General features: G+C 31.8%; 1 protein-coding gene across 1 annotated transcript; it reads left to right on the top strand.

Annotated features, from left to right (window-relative positions):
• Positions 1-351: 351 nt before the first annotated feature.
• Positions 352-16,299, top strand: LOC134232504 (uncharacterized). The gene is made up of 8 exons (XM_062714482.1): positions 352-399; positions 789-896; positions 1,156-1,396; positions 11,196-11,402; positions 11,619-11,723; positions 12,218-12,284; positions 12,450-12,628; positions 16,214-16,299. The coding sequence occupies exons 4-8, from the start codon at positions 11,225-11,227 to the stop codon at positions 16,297-16,299; spliced, it is 615 nt and encodes a 204-aa protein (XP_062570466.1). The 5' UTR covers positions 352-399; positions 789-896; positions 1,156-1,396; positions 11,196-11,224.
• Positions 16,300-17,942: the final 1,643 nt, after the last annotated feature.

The following is a 17,942-nucleotide window of genomic DNA, read 5'->3' as shown; positions in this document are numbered from 1 at the left end:
TGTCAACGAGACGTGATACGGCTCTTCGGATCAAGTTACTGTTATAATGATAAATTTATTATATACCCCCTTATAACTAGCTATATATAGCAGAATAAAACTTTGGAGATCAATTGTATAATATTTATCCATAAAACAAAGCATAATAACAAGGGACTTTTAAACGCGCAAGAAAAATAACGTCATGTTTTTGTGTACTACGTCATCAGTTTCAGAGAGTGGTGATCCGGAAAATCGGATGAAACTCGGTAAAATTAACACCATACTCCCCGTCGTGGCCTCATCTACAGAGAGACCAAACCAACTCTGGCGGAAGTTTGAAATTAACACTAACAAAAACAAGGAAATTGATGGGTATATAATAAAAGTATGTAGCAGATTTCTGGCCGCATTCGAAAAGTAAGAAATATAAATTTGCTGAATTGGTCGTTGCAATGATAATTTTACCATTCTAATGACCGATACACTCGGTTAATATAATTTTTCAGGCAAGAATAACATGCATTGATAAATCATATTTGGAAAGAGGACGATATGTCACATATCTAGGCATCCTTGTCATTCCAAAATTAGGGGATGTGTAAAATTAAAATTCTTATTTAGATCCAGGTTAATTCCATTAAAAAAAAATACTTTTTACATCAAAATGGAAAGATAAACTTTTTTTAAAATTGAAAATGCTCACGAAAATGTCTTATATTTCATAAAGTAACATATGTATATACTTATATATTTACATTTCCAATGTCTTTGTTCGAGATAAAATTCCAATTGTAAATGTAATTCAGATTTCCTCATGAATGTTTTGACGCGGTTCCAAAAAAAACACGTGCAGGGCGGGACAACACCTTGAGAGAAGCAGGCTTGGAGCCCGTGGATTGGCGGAATCAAAGCATGTAAATATAAGGAATAACTGTCTTATTTTTCGAATTCATGAAGATGATCAATGGATTGGCTTGTGTGATAATTTTATGAATAAACGCCTTCGGCGTTTATGCAAATTATCACACAAGCCAATCCATTGATCACTTCATGAATTCGAAAAATAAGACAGTTATTCCTTAAATATAACATTTCTTAAAATTTAAATTTTAAGTTCATTCTTTAAGTTAATCACATCTTATATAGTAAATGAAATCTCAAATATATTTTCAGCAAATGAGAATAAAAGCACCGGTTTATGCATCTTCTACTTTGGGATCCACATGATAAAAAGAATTTTAAAAAACATTCAAATACGTGTGCACTATAAACAGATACGTGGGGGTATTTAAAGAAAAGGTGAAGGTCTTCGAAGGACGCCATAGAAGGTATAGAAAGCATTAATTATCTCTCAGATGACGATTAACTATAAAACGGACATGATTTCAGAGATGTAGAGAGATTATTACAAGAGGTAAAATTTTACATGTATCTGATTATTAGTCCCCTACCGGTGAAACCGGAGGGGACTATAGGTTTCCTCTGCGTCTGTCCATCCGTCTGTCTGTCTGTCTGTCTGTCTGTCCGTCCGTCTGTCTGTCTGTCCCCGTCTGTCTGTCAGTCTGTCCCACTTGGTTTTCCACACTTTTTTTCTAAACGCTGGCAGATATTGAGCTGATTTTTGGTACATGGGTGTATCTTGATGAGTTACAGATCAAGTTTGAATATCGTTCCGATTCAATGATTTTTTACGGAATTACGGCCTTTTCAATTTTTCAGGGTTTTCCGCACTTTTCTCCTAAACGCTTGCAGATATTGAGCTGGTTTTAAGTATAAGACTTTACCTTAATTAGTTATAGATCAAGTTTGCATTTCGTTCTGCTTAATTGAATTTTGAAGGATTTACGGTATTTTTATTTTTTTACATTTATAATTGGGTTAAATATAGGGTTCGTGATGCACTACATTTATGTCTTGATGCACTCAATTTATGTTCTAAACGAGATTGTCATGAATTGAAACTTGCTGGATAGATTTTATAAATTGATTAATTATAGATCAAGTTTGCATTTCGTTCTACTTCATTGATTTCTGAAGGAATTGTGGTATTTTTATTTTTTTAATAATTGGGTTCACAATAGGGTTCATGATGCACTAAATTAATGTCGTGATGTACTACTGGATCAATCGGCAATCTTCGGCTGACTCCGCGCTACGCTCCATTCAATTCATTATGTGCGAGGTATGAGTCATCCTAGGAACTCCGAGTGCTATACTGGATTAATGTATCTAATCTGAAACTTCCTGGATCCCTTTATAGTGACAAATATAGATCAAATTTTTTTCTGGTATAAAATTGTTGTTCAACCATGTAAAATAAGCTGTTCTGATCAAAGCATTTGTGTGTGTCAAATGGCATTCAAAGACGTCACGAGTCTTTCTTTGTAGGCAGATCCAAACATTTCATTCATATTCAAGTAATAACTGAAATGTCCATATTTAGTTAACAATTTTTCATACACAGGCTCTAATAAAATGACACCCGAAAGAGAAAAGGGGAACCCGGTAGGGGACATGTATTGCTTATGCAATACTCTCAGAATGCTTGTTTTATCTGACAGAATGACATTTTTACGATTATAATAAAAATCTAGTTTCGTTTTAAGGTGAAATATCCCTCTGCTCCAAATATCACTGACATTTTTTTGTTGTTTTGATTTTCATAAACTAGAATGAAATAATATTCAAATGGAAAATATTTTGAAGTATGAAGCTTTGCTTACATTTTCAGTAATGAATATGATGTCTAATCATGATATGAGGCAAATTTGATAACGGACTACATATATAAAGATTAAAATCATGTTTATCTCACAAAAAATAAATATATAGAAAAGTAGCATTGCTGTTTTTTTTTACAATTTGAAATTAAAAAAAATTAATTTTTTAACTGCTGTTCATATTGACAGCAAGGCTGTTTCTGAATTTTAATATTTCGTTAAACTTTGAAACTGATTCGAAATAAAAATTTAATTCATTATAATTGTTTCGTCTCGTTATTTGCATTTACAATTTCTCAGCGACACTACGTTTCTGAATTATCGTAATAAAGAAGATGATGATTATTTTGATAGCATATAGGCACCATAAGATTAATTATAAATCAATTATCACCTTGCAGAATAAGTATCACCTGAATAAACATCCCGTTTCACGAGACCCGCGTCTTCTGCCCGGGGTCAATAAATGCATATGTCCAGGTAAAGTTGCTAATTATGTAACTTTGTATACACATAGCCACTTCGAGGTATCAAGGGTGAATTTTAATAGAATATGAACAGCGGGACTGCAATTTTACTTCGAGAGATCAAGGGTTTCGAGAGATCAAGAGTTCGAGAAATCGAGAGTAAATTTGCTTAGTTATATAGGGAAAAAATTCGGGACCGGAGACTCACTTCGAGCGATCAAGAACTTCGAGAGATCGAAGTTCGAGCCATCAAGAGTTACCTGTATTTTTATCTTTGATTTTATTTTTCATGAATCTAAAAAATAATAAAAAAAAATTGTCATCAAAGTAAATTAACTCCATTTTAACTTCATTGAAACAGCAGAATATTCTGATGTTTTTTTTTAATTTAAGATTTTGCTCTAAAGACTGCATGCACTTGTTCAGTAGTACAACAAATATGCTAGAATAACTGCCGAATGAATAAAAATATAAATTGATTGATGAATAGAATATTTTTGCTCCCTTGAAGGAAAATAAACTATAAAATCTATTCTACTTTCTAGATATATATTTATTTTTAACCAAATCTCTTTCTTTTGTACACAAACATCTAAGGAATAATTCAAGAGGTAATGCCAGATTTGGACTATAAATATGTTGCCAACACTTAATGATTTTTTTTAGTTTTATTTGGTTTTCATTTTTTCTGCAGTTAAATAAACAATCAAAAGCCATATTTTACGAATGAACCAGAGAAGAAAGTCGGTTAATATTAATATCTAAATTATTGACATTGAAGATACTATTTTGAAGCATCAAACACTTTAACTTCTTTGGATAATGTACGTTACATGTCTTTTAGGATGTAATGATTTTTTTTTAGGTCACCTGAGTCAGTCAGGTGACCTATTGCTATCCGTTTTCGTCCGTCGTCGTGCGTCTTGTATCGTGTGTCGTGTGTTTTAAAACATTTTATCAGGGCTCTATTAATAAAAAGTGAAAATACATTAATTCTTTGAAAATTCCTTTTCTGCTCCTGGGTATTAAATAAACAAACAAAGTATATAGTTATAATAAGCAAGAGTGCCTCAAACAAATTGTGAATTTTATGCCCCCCCCAGGTCAGGAGTTTTGCCATTTGGTGTTTTGAAAATGTTTTCCTTTGCTCCTAGGTATTCTGCCAATGATCTAAGTATTGATATTTATGACAAAGAAAGGTGCATCTAGCAAAATAGTTACTTTCATGCCCCCCTGGGTCTGAGTATATTGGGGGTCGGGGTGTTCGGGGGGGGGGGGGTTACATAGTCTTAAAATAAATTAATGTTTTGAAATCTGCTCTTTGGTATTAATCACCATTTATGATAAAATTTCATATTTTTTTAATATTTGGCCCCAGGGTCAGTTGTTTCTGTCGGATGGGGTGCACAACTGGTTATAAAGTGGAAGTGCATTTTCTCTTTGTTACTCTGATCTACCTCTTGGTATTAAGTAATAAGTAAGCATGCTAAGTGTATATTTAAGAAATAAACAACGTTATTTAGTTAACATGGCGTTATGAATAGCAATTGCTCTGCTGGCATAATAAATAATCGTTGTTTATTACTTATATTTGCATTCTTTGATGTTATCAAGCATATCAGGTGAAATCCTGGCTTACATAAGGATGTGGCTTGTTTGTCTTCAGTAAAGAAAAACACACGCCTATAAAATTAATTTACCTGATCAATGCACCTTTTCTCTAATAAATCACAAACAATTTATAAAGTATTTCCTCTTAAACACATTTATCTGGATACAAGCTGTGCCGTCGTCACATTCTCTTTTTTTATGAAGTTGTGACGTCATCGATCAACGTTATTGAAACCCTCTGACAAAAATCAATAATTTAACCTTATGATGAAAAAAAGAATGCTTTAATTATGATTATAACTCAAGAATACTTTAATATGATTTTTTAAGTTTTCCTTTTTATTTTCAAGAGCTGAAATCGTTCTTGAAATGGGCATACTATTTTGCTTTTTCTGAATGTTTTATCACCCAAGTGTAAAGAGTTATCGTTCTTTGTACAAATATGCAAAAATATGATAAGAAAAAATAAAAATATGGCAGTCATCTTCAATTTTTAAAAAAGTTTTATTATACAATTAAATTCATTGACCAAAATTAAATTTTTAAACAAATAAATTAGCAATTTTAAATTGTTCTGAATTTCTATTTTTCCAAAAAAATATTATTAAACACTTATTTTTATTCCTTTTATGAAACATTTCATATATATACTTCTCAACACATCATTCAAGTGTAGTAGAGCTTGTACTACACAAGAGTGAATGAGCAATTGCACTCATAGCAGAAGCAGTTGCGTCTATAGTCCTATGAATGCAATTGATGGATACATGTTCATAGTGGGAGAGAACAGTGGATATGCAAATATTAATAATTATGATAAGCAATGGTGCCTTCTTTAAAATTGTGAATTTCATGGTCTTTGGTTTAAAACACGAATCATATTCAATTGTTGAAAAGTTGTTACATGATACTCAGGTGACCTATAAGGTCCGTGGGCTCTTGTTTAAAAAACAAAGTTTTACTTTCAAAAATTCTACACAAAGGAATTTTGAATATAATGCATGCACAATATGATGATAAAAGTGAAAAGTATGTCAAGGGTAGTTGAAGTTAAGTACGTTTTAGACGACCTATACATGTATAGGTGTTATACTTAAAATAAATATTATGGTTAATTAATTTAGAAAATAATGATTAAAGTCCTCAAAGATAACAAATATTATGAGAATTAAATTAAATTTCACCCATTTTAGTTTATCATAAAAGAGAAAACTGTATTTCTTTTAATGTTGTTTTCGTATGTGCTTTATTACAACCTAGAGCTCTGTACTTCTTTTTTTCACATATGTGACGCGCCAAGCAAACACCTCCCTTAACGAAGAATTTTGACATTTTCAGTTCTTTATTGATTCTTGTAGAGTTTTTCTTTCTCTTTCGTTTGATGTATAACATGACATCTATTTCTGTACATAAATGTATAAAAAATCGCATGACAAAGACGGAATATTTACTTTGACGTACAGTGTACGCGTGCGTAACTGCATGAATTTTCATAACGTAAAATCGTAAAATGACGTAAAGCTTCATAATAATTTGATGATATTTATTATTATTAAATTTTTGATTTGATTTCCTTAAAAGTATCAACAATTAAGGATTTTTTTAATCGTAATAATAGAAAATAAACATTCTAAAGTATATCTCTGAGAAACGAATGACGGGGGTGGGGGGTGGGGGGGGGGGACCGAAATGATCGTCAAGGGACAAAACTCAAGACAAAATCAAAAAATCTTCTCTTCTTCTGGGAGATCTTCCAATTTATGGCTTTTTAATGCAGTAAAATGGCAGAAATCTACATCACTGCAATAGTAAAAGAAAATTAGCAACATTTGGATAAAAAAAATACTATTGCGGTAGTACAAACAACACACGTACGGCTTCCTACTAGCTTAGGCTAGTGGGATAACCCTTAAGCTTATTCGGTAAAGCACAGTGGCCTCGGGTTCGATCCCAATTAAGCAGAGGCACGTAATTTTCTCCGTTACACTATCAAAGTAATTATCTTTAAAAAAGAAGTTCGAGACAGTCCTTGCTCCCCCCCCCCCCCGGGTCATTAAAAGTCTATACAATATACGAATAGATAAAAAGTATTGTCATAATACCTGAAATTTCTTAAAGAGTGCGACAGTTTTTTTTCTATCCAAAGGAAAAATAACATTTCTTTTAACACAAGTTAACTATTTACATGTTTTAGTTTCAAATGTTTTAATACTGAAGATTTCTTGGCTTATTGAAAAGATATTCTGCACCCCAGAAAAATTGTATTTGTCTCTTGTAGTAGAGTTTGATCCTTTTCTTCTAAATATATTTATTTTCAATAATTTAAACATAAATATAAAATAGGAAACGGAAGGCCAGGAAAAATGAATCATATGTTAAAAATTACCAAGAAATAATGATTGAACACTTTAAAATTTGATGCACCTAATCTTCATTGATTTGATTTAATCATGCATTTATTGAATTACATGTATACAAACGCATTAGAAACAAGTTTGACAACTTTCAAGTTCTTCTTGTGAATGAAAGACTGATTTCATAACGACACCGAAGAAGAAAAGCGTCTGCATGCATACTTTTCAGTGAATCAGAATGTAACATCCATCCCCACCCAATAAAATATATGTATTTTTAAATCTTGTTAAATAAAAAACAAATCTGCAATTTATATGTATGAAGTTAATCATGAATTAATTTTGAACTGATCATTGTATATAAGCCGAATAATAAACCACAATACCAGAATATAAATTTTATTTATGAATCCCACAAGTGACACGTACACTCCACAACTATGAATAGAATATAAGGCTTATACCAAGCTTCACTGTTCCCTTCCTGAGAAAGTATATGCACACATCATCTTAAATGCTAGTTACATTTTAGTATTTGTTAAAACACGCATGTTAAAAATAGCAACAGAAAGTGAGAGAACGGGTAAAACATTTGAACATGTAATATTCTTCGATCATCGTAAACGGGAGGGGGGAATGTCTCAGATATGGACATTCACGCTTAGTTGATTATCTGAATTAATTAAACAAGAACAAGGCACACATGTACAATCTTAAGCTGTAACTTTTGTTATTTTTTAAAAAATAATTACCGGGGGGGTAATTGTTGTAATTTATACATTTTTTTTATAAACGAGAAGATGTACATATATGAATGGGTTAGTTGATCAAGCACGCAATATTCAAGCCGACCAACATGTATTTTTTATGTTCGATAAATCCTTTATCATAGAATATAGAGCGATATGATCATTGACTTAAGTATAATAGATTCAGATACATGTATTTATATCCTCCTACTTCCATATATCTTGAACAAATATAGGCATATTACCACGGATTAATATATTTTGCATAAGAATCGGAACCCAGGGAGGGGGTTGGGGTTGGAGCGGATTAGCCCCCCTTTTTTTCCTAAAGATATACTTAGTATAGACATTCGACATTGCTGCATAGGCTTAGCCCCCCACCCCACTTCCATAGACATGTTGCAATATAGGCTTAAAATGGGGAAAGTGGTGTGTTTGGAAAAAAAGGTTTAGAGTTCGAACCTACCCCCCCCCCCCCCCCCCCCCCCCCCACACACACACACACACACTCATTTCCTTTTTTTCTTGCTTGTCAGGTCTTTTTGAAGGTTTAAACATTCCTTATACCTACCCCCCCTCCCCCCTCCCCACTTTCAATTTGCTTCCGATGCCAATGTTTGAGCAGATTTGTACCGTACTAATTTTGCATTAAACAGCCAATACATGTACATGTTCAATGCAACTTTTGCAGGAAAATTTATTAACATTGTAAAAGTTTGTTACATATTTACATTTAATAAATTACGTGTAATTGGTAGCAAATTTTAATAATTTGAAACGCATATACATATTCATTTAATTGCGATTCAACAGAGGGAAACAAGATTATTATTTTCCAAGGTAGATGTTAAATCGTGAAATGTTGGTAGTAAAGTCTTTGTCGTGGAAATAATTACTGCAGGTTAAATTATCCTTAATACTAAAGGTTAAAATAAAATCATTAAAAAGAAAGTCTTTAACCTCTTAAACGTTTAATTTATACTCTCATACTGCACTGATGTTCTAAAAAAGGCTGAATGTGATGAGCACCGGAGACGTTACTACATGTACATGCAACAGCCTGATTCAGCGATTTTATACATGACCAAAATTAATCATGTTGTTTTCAGGAATCCAGAATCTTTGTACATGTAGATAAACCATGCACAAAATGATAATAGGTTGGAATGTTTTAAAACTGTTCAAACAAATTGTATGAATTTGTAACAATTTGCATTAATTATACATTTGTAACATTTTAGTGATGTATCATGTTTGCCATTTTTACATTCGGTGTATTGTGTATAACCTCATCAAACAGATTATGAAAAGGTCGATAAACATATGTTCAATCTGTTTAATTCTCAATCATGAAATATTTTAGATAGTGGGACTGTAACTTACAATGTATGCGAGCATCCGTAAATTCAAGACGAAATTAGCACAACTGAAGTATCCAAAGAAATAAAGCAGACACGCGACACAGAAGAAAGGGGGGGGGATTTTTTCTACATTTTTTGTACAACATGAGAAGGTGGTCAACAATAGAATAAATTGAGTGGCTCTTAAGGTCTTTCTTCAAAATATTCATTTTAAATCGACAGCTAAAACTAATTCCGGAAGAAGTGTCCAAATCAAATACTCTGTGTCGTATCTAAAGAGAATACTTTTTTAAAAAACTAAACTTAACTATTTATCAATAACAGTTCACGTTTTATTTATATAAACGGCAGCGTTAACTGTCCCAACCCAGTTTACAACGTTTAGATTGGGTTAAATTCATTTTATGAGTAAAAGAGAAGTAATTCAGGTCAATTTTCATTGCATCGCTATTCAAATAAAAATACCTTAGTTTAATGCCCTTGTTAAATTGCATGTGCATTACGATGAAACAGCTGAACATTAAACTAAAAAAAACTATTTTTAAAAACTTGACAATGTTTGTTTGACCTTTTAAAATGAACCGACTAAAATCTTTTTAAAACTTCCAAATTATTCATTCTGGGATTTTCTCATCCTATCAACAACTTTAATACCTTCAATCTTTTCCAACAGTGAAAATTTCCGACAAAAAAAAAATTCGACCTACCTACCAATGTAATTTTTTAACCAGAATAGGGCAAACAAACTTCATTTTAAAAACGGACTTACGGGAAATTTTCAGCCACCACTAGAAATCTTTAAAAAATACACACTTAATTGTGAAAAGGAGATATCACACAGCCACTTGACGGAGAATTAATTTTTAATAAATAAACTACATCTAATTACACCCAAGAATCTGTCTTAGTGTATAAATAAAACAACATCCCCCTGTTCTATTGCGGAGAGTTTCTCTCAAGGAGATGTTTTTACGTCGCATTTACCTTGTTGACTTTCGACGCGTCTTTTGACGTTACGTCATAATAGACATAAGGGAGGTTTTTGCTTGGCGCGTCACATATGTTCTGTTAAGCTGTAGTCCACAAGTGACAGTTTTCACGGTGTAAACATGTAAGCTAACTATTCCTTATCTCCACACATTATATTCAGTCATTTAATTTCAGTACAAATGATTTAAAATACAAAATTTAATATGGAATGAACATGATTAAGGTATTGTATATGTATAACGGTCATATTTTGTACCTTATAAATAAATTGTCCTTTATCTAATCACGGAATCATTTTGAAGGTGTTGTCAAACAAAAATACTCCACCACAGAATGTCAGTAGTGTCGAATTGTTAGCTCCTTAAGATTGGTTTTGGGCAGTGTTCTTCGGATGTTGTTAAAAATAATTCGAGCTTTATAGAAATATTTTGGTGAAAATATACATAAACTCTCTTTATATGAAAATATGAAATAACATGAAGCAGTATACATGATATTTTGACAAAGTTATTTTTTTAAAATCTTTTTTGAATCTTTAAAAGAGATTACACTGTACAGAGCAAGATGACCGGCTTCTTGAAGTTATCAATCATGTGAATTCGATTCATTTTCATCTTTATCTAGCACATGAATACATATTTAAGTGGCTGAAAAATTTCAAAATTGTTCAATATCCCCACATTATACATTGAATTCCTTTATAACATTTTAAAGACAAAGAGATTGAAATATATATGAAATGGAGCTTTTTAAATAGCTTTATTAAACAAATCTTATACATGCATGAAATTTTTAAATTTTGCCTATTTGTTTCCTGTTTTGGGACATTGGGACAGAAGGTTTTGTTTAAACAAGGACTCCCAACTTATCATCGATATTATTTTTATTACTTTAAAACATTTAAATTTTCATTTTATGCTACTATTGCATATTTAACAATAATATTTAATTATACAATTAGGGATATACGACTTCATTTCCTGTGTAACTATGCAAGGTTTTGTCCATTCTTGTCCTCAAAACCTTACAGAAGCTATAAAGGCCTCTACAAGGCTTGGCTGTGGTCGTGACAAGTATGGTAATGATCAGTATATATGTCTCCCTAACATCGAGAAGACTGGTCTGGTAGAATTCTGTCACAATGGAATCATGGGAATAATTCAAAGAGGTGAGTAACAAAGAGTTTTTTTGGGTCAAAGATCAAAGATTTTGTAATTAATTTATTCAAAAGTCAATAACAAATGTTTAATCCGCTTACCAAACATATGTACCAAAGGTAAAAACCTAAACAAAGTGAAACATAAAACGTCTATATCTTCTTCTTAAACTAAAAACTGTTTTATCCATGTTATTATCCTTGAAAAAATCGGTCATTTATTTTAAGGAAACTGTTTGGAGACGACTGAGGGTAAACTGTTTCCACATGACTGCTCAGGGTTTATAGAAGGCTGTCCAGATGATCCTTACCGGAGCAATGAGAATTACAATTGTAAGAGCAACTGTTACAATGACTTTATCTGTGTATTTTATTTTACTAAAAAGACTAACAATAAAGGAAGCTCTTAACACGTACTAACAGAAACTGTTTTTTGGACTCAGCGAAAAATATATCATATGAAGATATGCATATTGAGACTTTTTCATTCATTCAGAACATAGGGTACGTGCCTTATGTGCGCAGTAGAAATGTTCAAAGGCAGTGGACAATTCGTGAGCAGAAATCATTGTTGTTTACTTACATTGGGAAGATTAATGAAAATAATGAATTAAATTTCTTCTTCTTGGTCTTTAATATAATAATATATTTTAATGTATCGTAAATTATATAATTAACGGTAAATTTTAATTTCTTTAATCTTACATCTTAGGGCAGATCACTCTAACTGCATAAAACTACCCAGTAAATACAGCTCTTTAGTGTGCAGTGTTTAGAGCATCCTTAACCACTTTACGGATATTTAATCTTCATATTTTTTTGTTTAGATCCTGCATGTCAACAAATCAACACACAAGATCACTGCTATCTTGCTGATGCTTCCTGTTCAGTAACGTAAGTAAAGGGAATACATGAAAAAAGCAAACAAACTCTTACATGTATGTATGAAGTGATTATTATATGATCATTTAATAAACATTTTTAAACAGAACATGCAAAGAATACCTTTCACATATCAGTTTATATAACTGGAATTAACGTAGACCATGACGTTTACAGCACTACGACAAAACTTAATCAAACAGCCACAATCCAGGAGTATGAAACTGCAGATATTGGTGCAATAGTAGGAGGGCTGTGTGCTGGAGTGATTGTTCTCATCGTTCTGCTGTTCTTAGGGGTTCATTTCTGGAGAAGAAAACAAAGATGTATAAATAAAACAACAGAACCAAATCCAGGTAAATGTGGCTTTATTTGAGTTATGAATGTATAATAATTTTAATATCATAATTGACTTTATTTTATGATTAAATAATTTCTTTATTTCTGATTGGCTTAGATCCAACCATTGATCTAAAAATAGATTGGTAAATTCCAAATTGATACAAATTGTTTTGGAAAGCTATTTAAACCTCTGTGACTTTTTCTCATGCAAACAAAACAGAAGCGAATATATATTTTCGGTGAGGGTGGTTAGAAGGGATACAGGGACCCCCTCCAACACTTTCACTGAACAATAATGTTTACTTTTTTTGGCTGTTAGTTTTCCCTGATAATACTCATTCCTTTAAAAAAAGGACTGACATATCTTGTTTCATGGCGACTAAAATAGATTGATTGATTGTATACTGTTTAACGTCCCTCTCCATAATATTTCACTGATATGGAGACGTCACCATTGCCGGTGAAGGCTGCAAATTTAGGCCTTTGCTTGGCACTTACGGCCCTTGAGCAGGGAGGGATCTTTATCGTGCCACACCTGCTGTAACACGGGGCCTCGGTTTATACGGTCTCATCCGAAAGACCGCCCCATTTTGTCGCCTATTACGACAAGCAAGGGGATACTGAGGACCTATTCTAACCTGGATCCCCACGGGATGACTAAAATAGATAAAACATTTCAAATTGATACAACTGGTATAAGGCTTATTTACATTTTAATTCTCTTTCATTTGGCGAGGATTTAATGAAATGTAAACAAGTAATGAGCTGTATCATTTTAATCAGTGAATCATATAATTAAACAATTGCTGCTGTTTTTCGGTCTATATAATGATTTAGCAATCTTGGAAGTACAATATTCATCTTGCATTCGGGCTCGGTGAATATTGTACTTCTCAGATGGCTACAGTAATAACTGTATATTTTAGGACAATTCAATGATTAAATCACCTCCAAAGTATAATATTCACCGAGTCCTACTGGTTTTATAATACAATTTATGATGAAGATTTTGTAAATAAAATACAGCCACTAAAACCAACACACCAAGCTACTAATCTTTTGATGATTCCATGAGCCTGAAATTTATATTCACCTGAATGAAGTCGGTTTGAAGTGAAATGTTTTTCAAAAATAATTTTATATTAATTTGAAGTTTCCCGATCTATTTTTGGTCCAATACAGAAAAAAATAAATCCTTATGTTCACGTATAAGGTACTGTAAACAAACTTTTATTCGCGTGCGAGAATTTTTCGTTAAGTTCGCGAGAGCCTCGTCATCGTGAATATTTCTCGCCTCGAACCGATTCTTAAAGTCTATGTGTCTATAAAAAAGAAACCTTTATAGGCTCTTTTGCGAAAATTAATCGTTGCGAACAAGTTTACCCTGGCAAATCGCGAAATTAAGTCGTCGCGAATAAAAGTTGGTTTACAGCAACTTGCAGATAAACATAAGTCATTACATAGTATTTTTTTAAGTAGATGTGTGATCTCAGCCGGGGAGAGGACTAGGTGTTATCAATTTTATGATATCATTTGGTGTTGATATTGGACAAAACATATACTCAGTAATTATTAGAAAAGATAAATGATTTGTTAAATTATATGATTTTGTTTAATGTTTCTCTCTCTTTTATCCACCTATTCACAAAAATACAATGAGTGGTCATATACTTTGAAATCTTACGTGAACGAAATAAAGATATTTGGTTATCTTGATATTGTTTATTAGAAAAAAAATATGAAAGATGTTGGACAATTTTTTTTTTATTTTTAGGATTTAAGAACCAAAACGCACATATATGTATATGGATGGTTGACTTTATTATGGTCTTATTACAAAAAGGAATTAAAAATGTCTTGAATTATTTTTGTCGAATTTATGTAGACAGTTAAAATACTAGTAACTACCAGGAAGGATATAAATTTTTTTTTACATTGTTATGAATATTTTATTATAATACTTTTCTAAAATATCTATCTCAGAGATGGCTTATTTTGTGGAGAAAAAAGAAAGCAGCTCTGAATGTGATTCGCATAGAAGACTTAAATGTAGCCATTTGTCCTTAAAAATAAATATTTCATTTTAGCAAGAAATTATTTAAATACATATAGAAATACAAGGGTAACCTCAAAAGCAGCGATATTCAATATTTGCGATCTTAATACTTACGTTTGAAATGCCAATATTGATTCATCGCTAAAATTTCTATTTGTAACGTACAAATGTCCATCCAAGATAATTTCACTTATAACTTAAGATAACAGATTAGGAATGTATAATATATGTGTAGAGTGCTATTGGTTTATTTACACTTGTTACCTTTTATACCTTGTAGACAAAATATCAACAGACAAGAATGACGGTCATAGCAGTGTAGATCCCAGTAAAAGTGATGAAGATGACAGTAAGAACAAAACTTAACTCATATATTTTTTCACATATCCAAGGATGAAACATATAGAGATAACAAACAGTATTCAAGATCAAAAGTATACAAAACAATACAAAATAGAAGCAGAGCAATCACAGACCTTCAAAACATTGACGGTTGGATCAGATGCTATGGAGAAGTTAGCATTCCCTGTCAGCAAGTTACACCCGCCGTGTGCTCCTTGGCATGATCAGGAAATAACGGAAAAACCCGTTGTCAATTCAGTGTACAAATCATAAACTAACAATAAGTATGAAAAAACCTCAGTCAGCAGTTGACTCAATGATAATTTGTATTTGCTGGCAAGGTCATCGTATCGACCATAGAACTTATGAAATGATGACTTTAAACGAAACAGTTAAAATTCTTGACTTTTTGGTCCATGATTTACCTCGTTTTTACAAATTGTTCATACGTAGTGCTTTCTCTTGTGTATCGGATCAACTGATATATATATATATATATATAAACTTGGTATACTAGCGATGAAGGTATATTGCTGCATAAGTAAGGAAATTTGACGACAGATTATCTTCAAGTTGATATTGTTTATTAGAAAAAAAAATATGAAAGATGTTGGACAATTTCTTTTTTTTTATTTTTAGGATTTAAGAATAAAAACGCACATATATGTATATGGATGGTTGACTTTATTATGGTCTTATTACAAAAAGGAATTAAAGATGTCTTGAATTATTTTTGTCGAATTTATGTAGACAGTTAAAATACTAGTAACTACCAGGAAGGATATAATTTTTTTTTTACATTGTTATGAATATTTTATTATAATACTTTTCTAAAATATCTATCTCAGAGATGGCTTATTTTGTGGAGAAAAAAGAAAGCAGCTCTGAATGTGATTCGCATAGAAGACTTAAATGTAGCCATTTGTCCTTAAAAATAAATATTTCATTTTAGCAAGAAATTATTTAAATACATATAGAAATACAAGGGTAACCTCCAAAGCAGCGATATTCAATATTTGCGATCTTAATACTTACGTTTGAAATGCCAATATTGATTCATCGCTAAAATTTCTATTTGTAACGTACAAATGTCCATCCAAGATAATTTCACTTATAACTTAAGATAACAGATTAGGAATGTATAATATATGTGTAGAGTGCTATTGGTTTATTTACACTTGTTACCTTTTATACCTTGTAGACAAAATATCAACAGACAAGGATGACAGTCATAGCAGTGTAGATCCCAGTAAAAGTGATGAAGATGACAGTAAGAACAAAACTTAACTCATATATTTTTTCACATATCCAAGGATGAAACATATAGAGATAACAAACAGTATTCAAGATCAAAAGTGCTTAAAACAATACAAAATAGGAGCAGAGCAAACACTGACCTCCAAAACATCGGACATGGGATCAGATGCCATGGAGGAGTTAGCATCCCCTGTCAGCAAGTCACACCCGCCGTGTGCTCCTTGGCATGATCAGGAAATAACGGAAAAACCCGTTGTCAATTCAGTGTACAAATCATAAACTAACAATAAGTATGAAAAAACGTCAGTCAGCAGTTGACTCAATGATAAATTGTATTTGCTGGCAAGGTCATCGTATCGACCATAGAACTTATGAAATGATGACTTTAAACGAAACAGTTAAAATTCTTGACTTTTTGGTCCATGATTTACCTCGTTTTTACAAATTGTTTATACGTAGTGCTTTCTCTTGTGTATCGAATCAACTGATATATATATATATATATAAACTTGGTATACTAGCGATGAAGGTATATTGCTGCATAAGTAAGGAAATTTGACGACAGATTATCTTGATATTGTTTATTAGAAAAAAAATATGAAAGATGTTGGACAATTTTTTTTTTTATTTTTAGGATTTAAGAACCAAAACGCACATATATGTATATGGATGGTTGACTTTATTATGGTCTTATTAAAAAAAGGAATTAAAAATGTCTTGAATTATTTTTGTCGAATTTATGTAGACAGTTAAAATACTAGTAACTACGAAAGCCTACAAGGGTCAAATTAGAAAATGAAGAAAAAAAAGTCAAGTCGTAATAACGACTTTTTATCTCGTTATTACGACTTTTTATCTCGTAATAACGACTTTTTATCTCGTCATAACGACTTTCTTAAGTCGTAATAACGACTTTTTATCTCGTAATAACGACTTTTTATCTCGTTATTACGACTTTTTATCTCGTAATAACGAGTTTCTTAAGTCGTAATAATGACTTTTTATCTCGTAATAACGACTTTTTATCTCGTTATTACGAATTAGGAAAGTCGTAATAACGACTTTTTATCTCTTTATTACGACTTTTTATCTCGTAATAACGACTTTCTTAAGTCGTAATAACGACTTTTTTTAGTCAGATTATTTTCAATGGTTTGCTATTTTCGACCTTTAAGTTAATAATAAACATTGAAATTGTCATTGTTAATTGACAATAATACGTCGTCGATATATCTAAATGTCGGATTGAACTCCACAGCAATTATTTTCTTCTTTAAACGCATAAGATGTTGCACAAACTCTGCATCATATGAATACAAAAAGTAGGTCTGCTAATAACGAGGCACATTTTGTATTGGGAATTCCAATAAATTGTTGGTAGACCTGGTCTCCAAAAACAACATAGATATTGCCAATCTTTCAAAATCTTTTTTTAAGAACAGCAAAGCCATGATCGGCCATAGTTATATGAAAGCATCTGCTGGTAGTGTAGATTCAAGTTTGTTCATATCATGACCCCTAAGGGTAGGGCGGAGCCAAAATGTTGTACCAAGGTTTGACATAGCAATCAATGAATTTTTTTTAAAGAACATTCGTCTCAAGAACAGCAAAGCCATAGTAATATGACACTATCTTCAGGTAGTGTAAATTCAAGTTGTTCAAATCATAATCCC

Source organism: Saccostrea cucullata, unplaced genomic scaffold, assembly GCF_032062105.1.
Source record: "Saccostrea cucullata isolate Sc308-1 unplaced genomic scaffold, CSIRO_AGI_Scuc_v1 ctg4200, whole genome shotgun sequence".
Classification (NCBI taxonomy): Eukaryota; Metazoa; Mollusca; class Bivalvia; order Ostreida; family Ostreidae; genus Saccostrea; species Saccostrea cuccullata.
The sequence above is the reverse complement of the archived record's forward strand: the minus strand, read 5'-3'. Positions and strand labels throughout refer to the sequence as shown.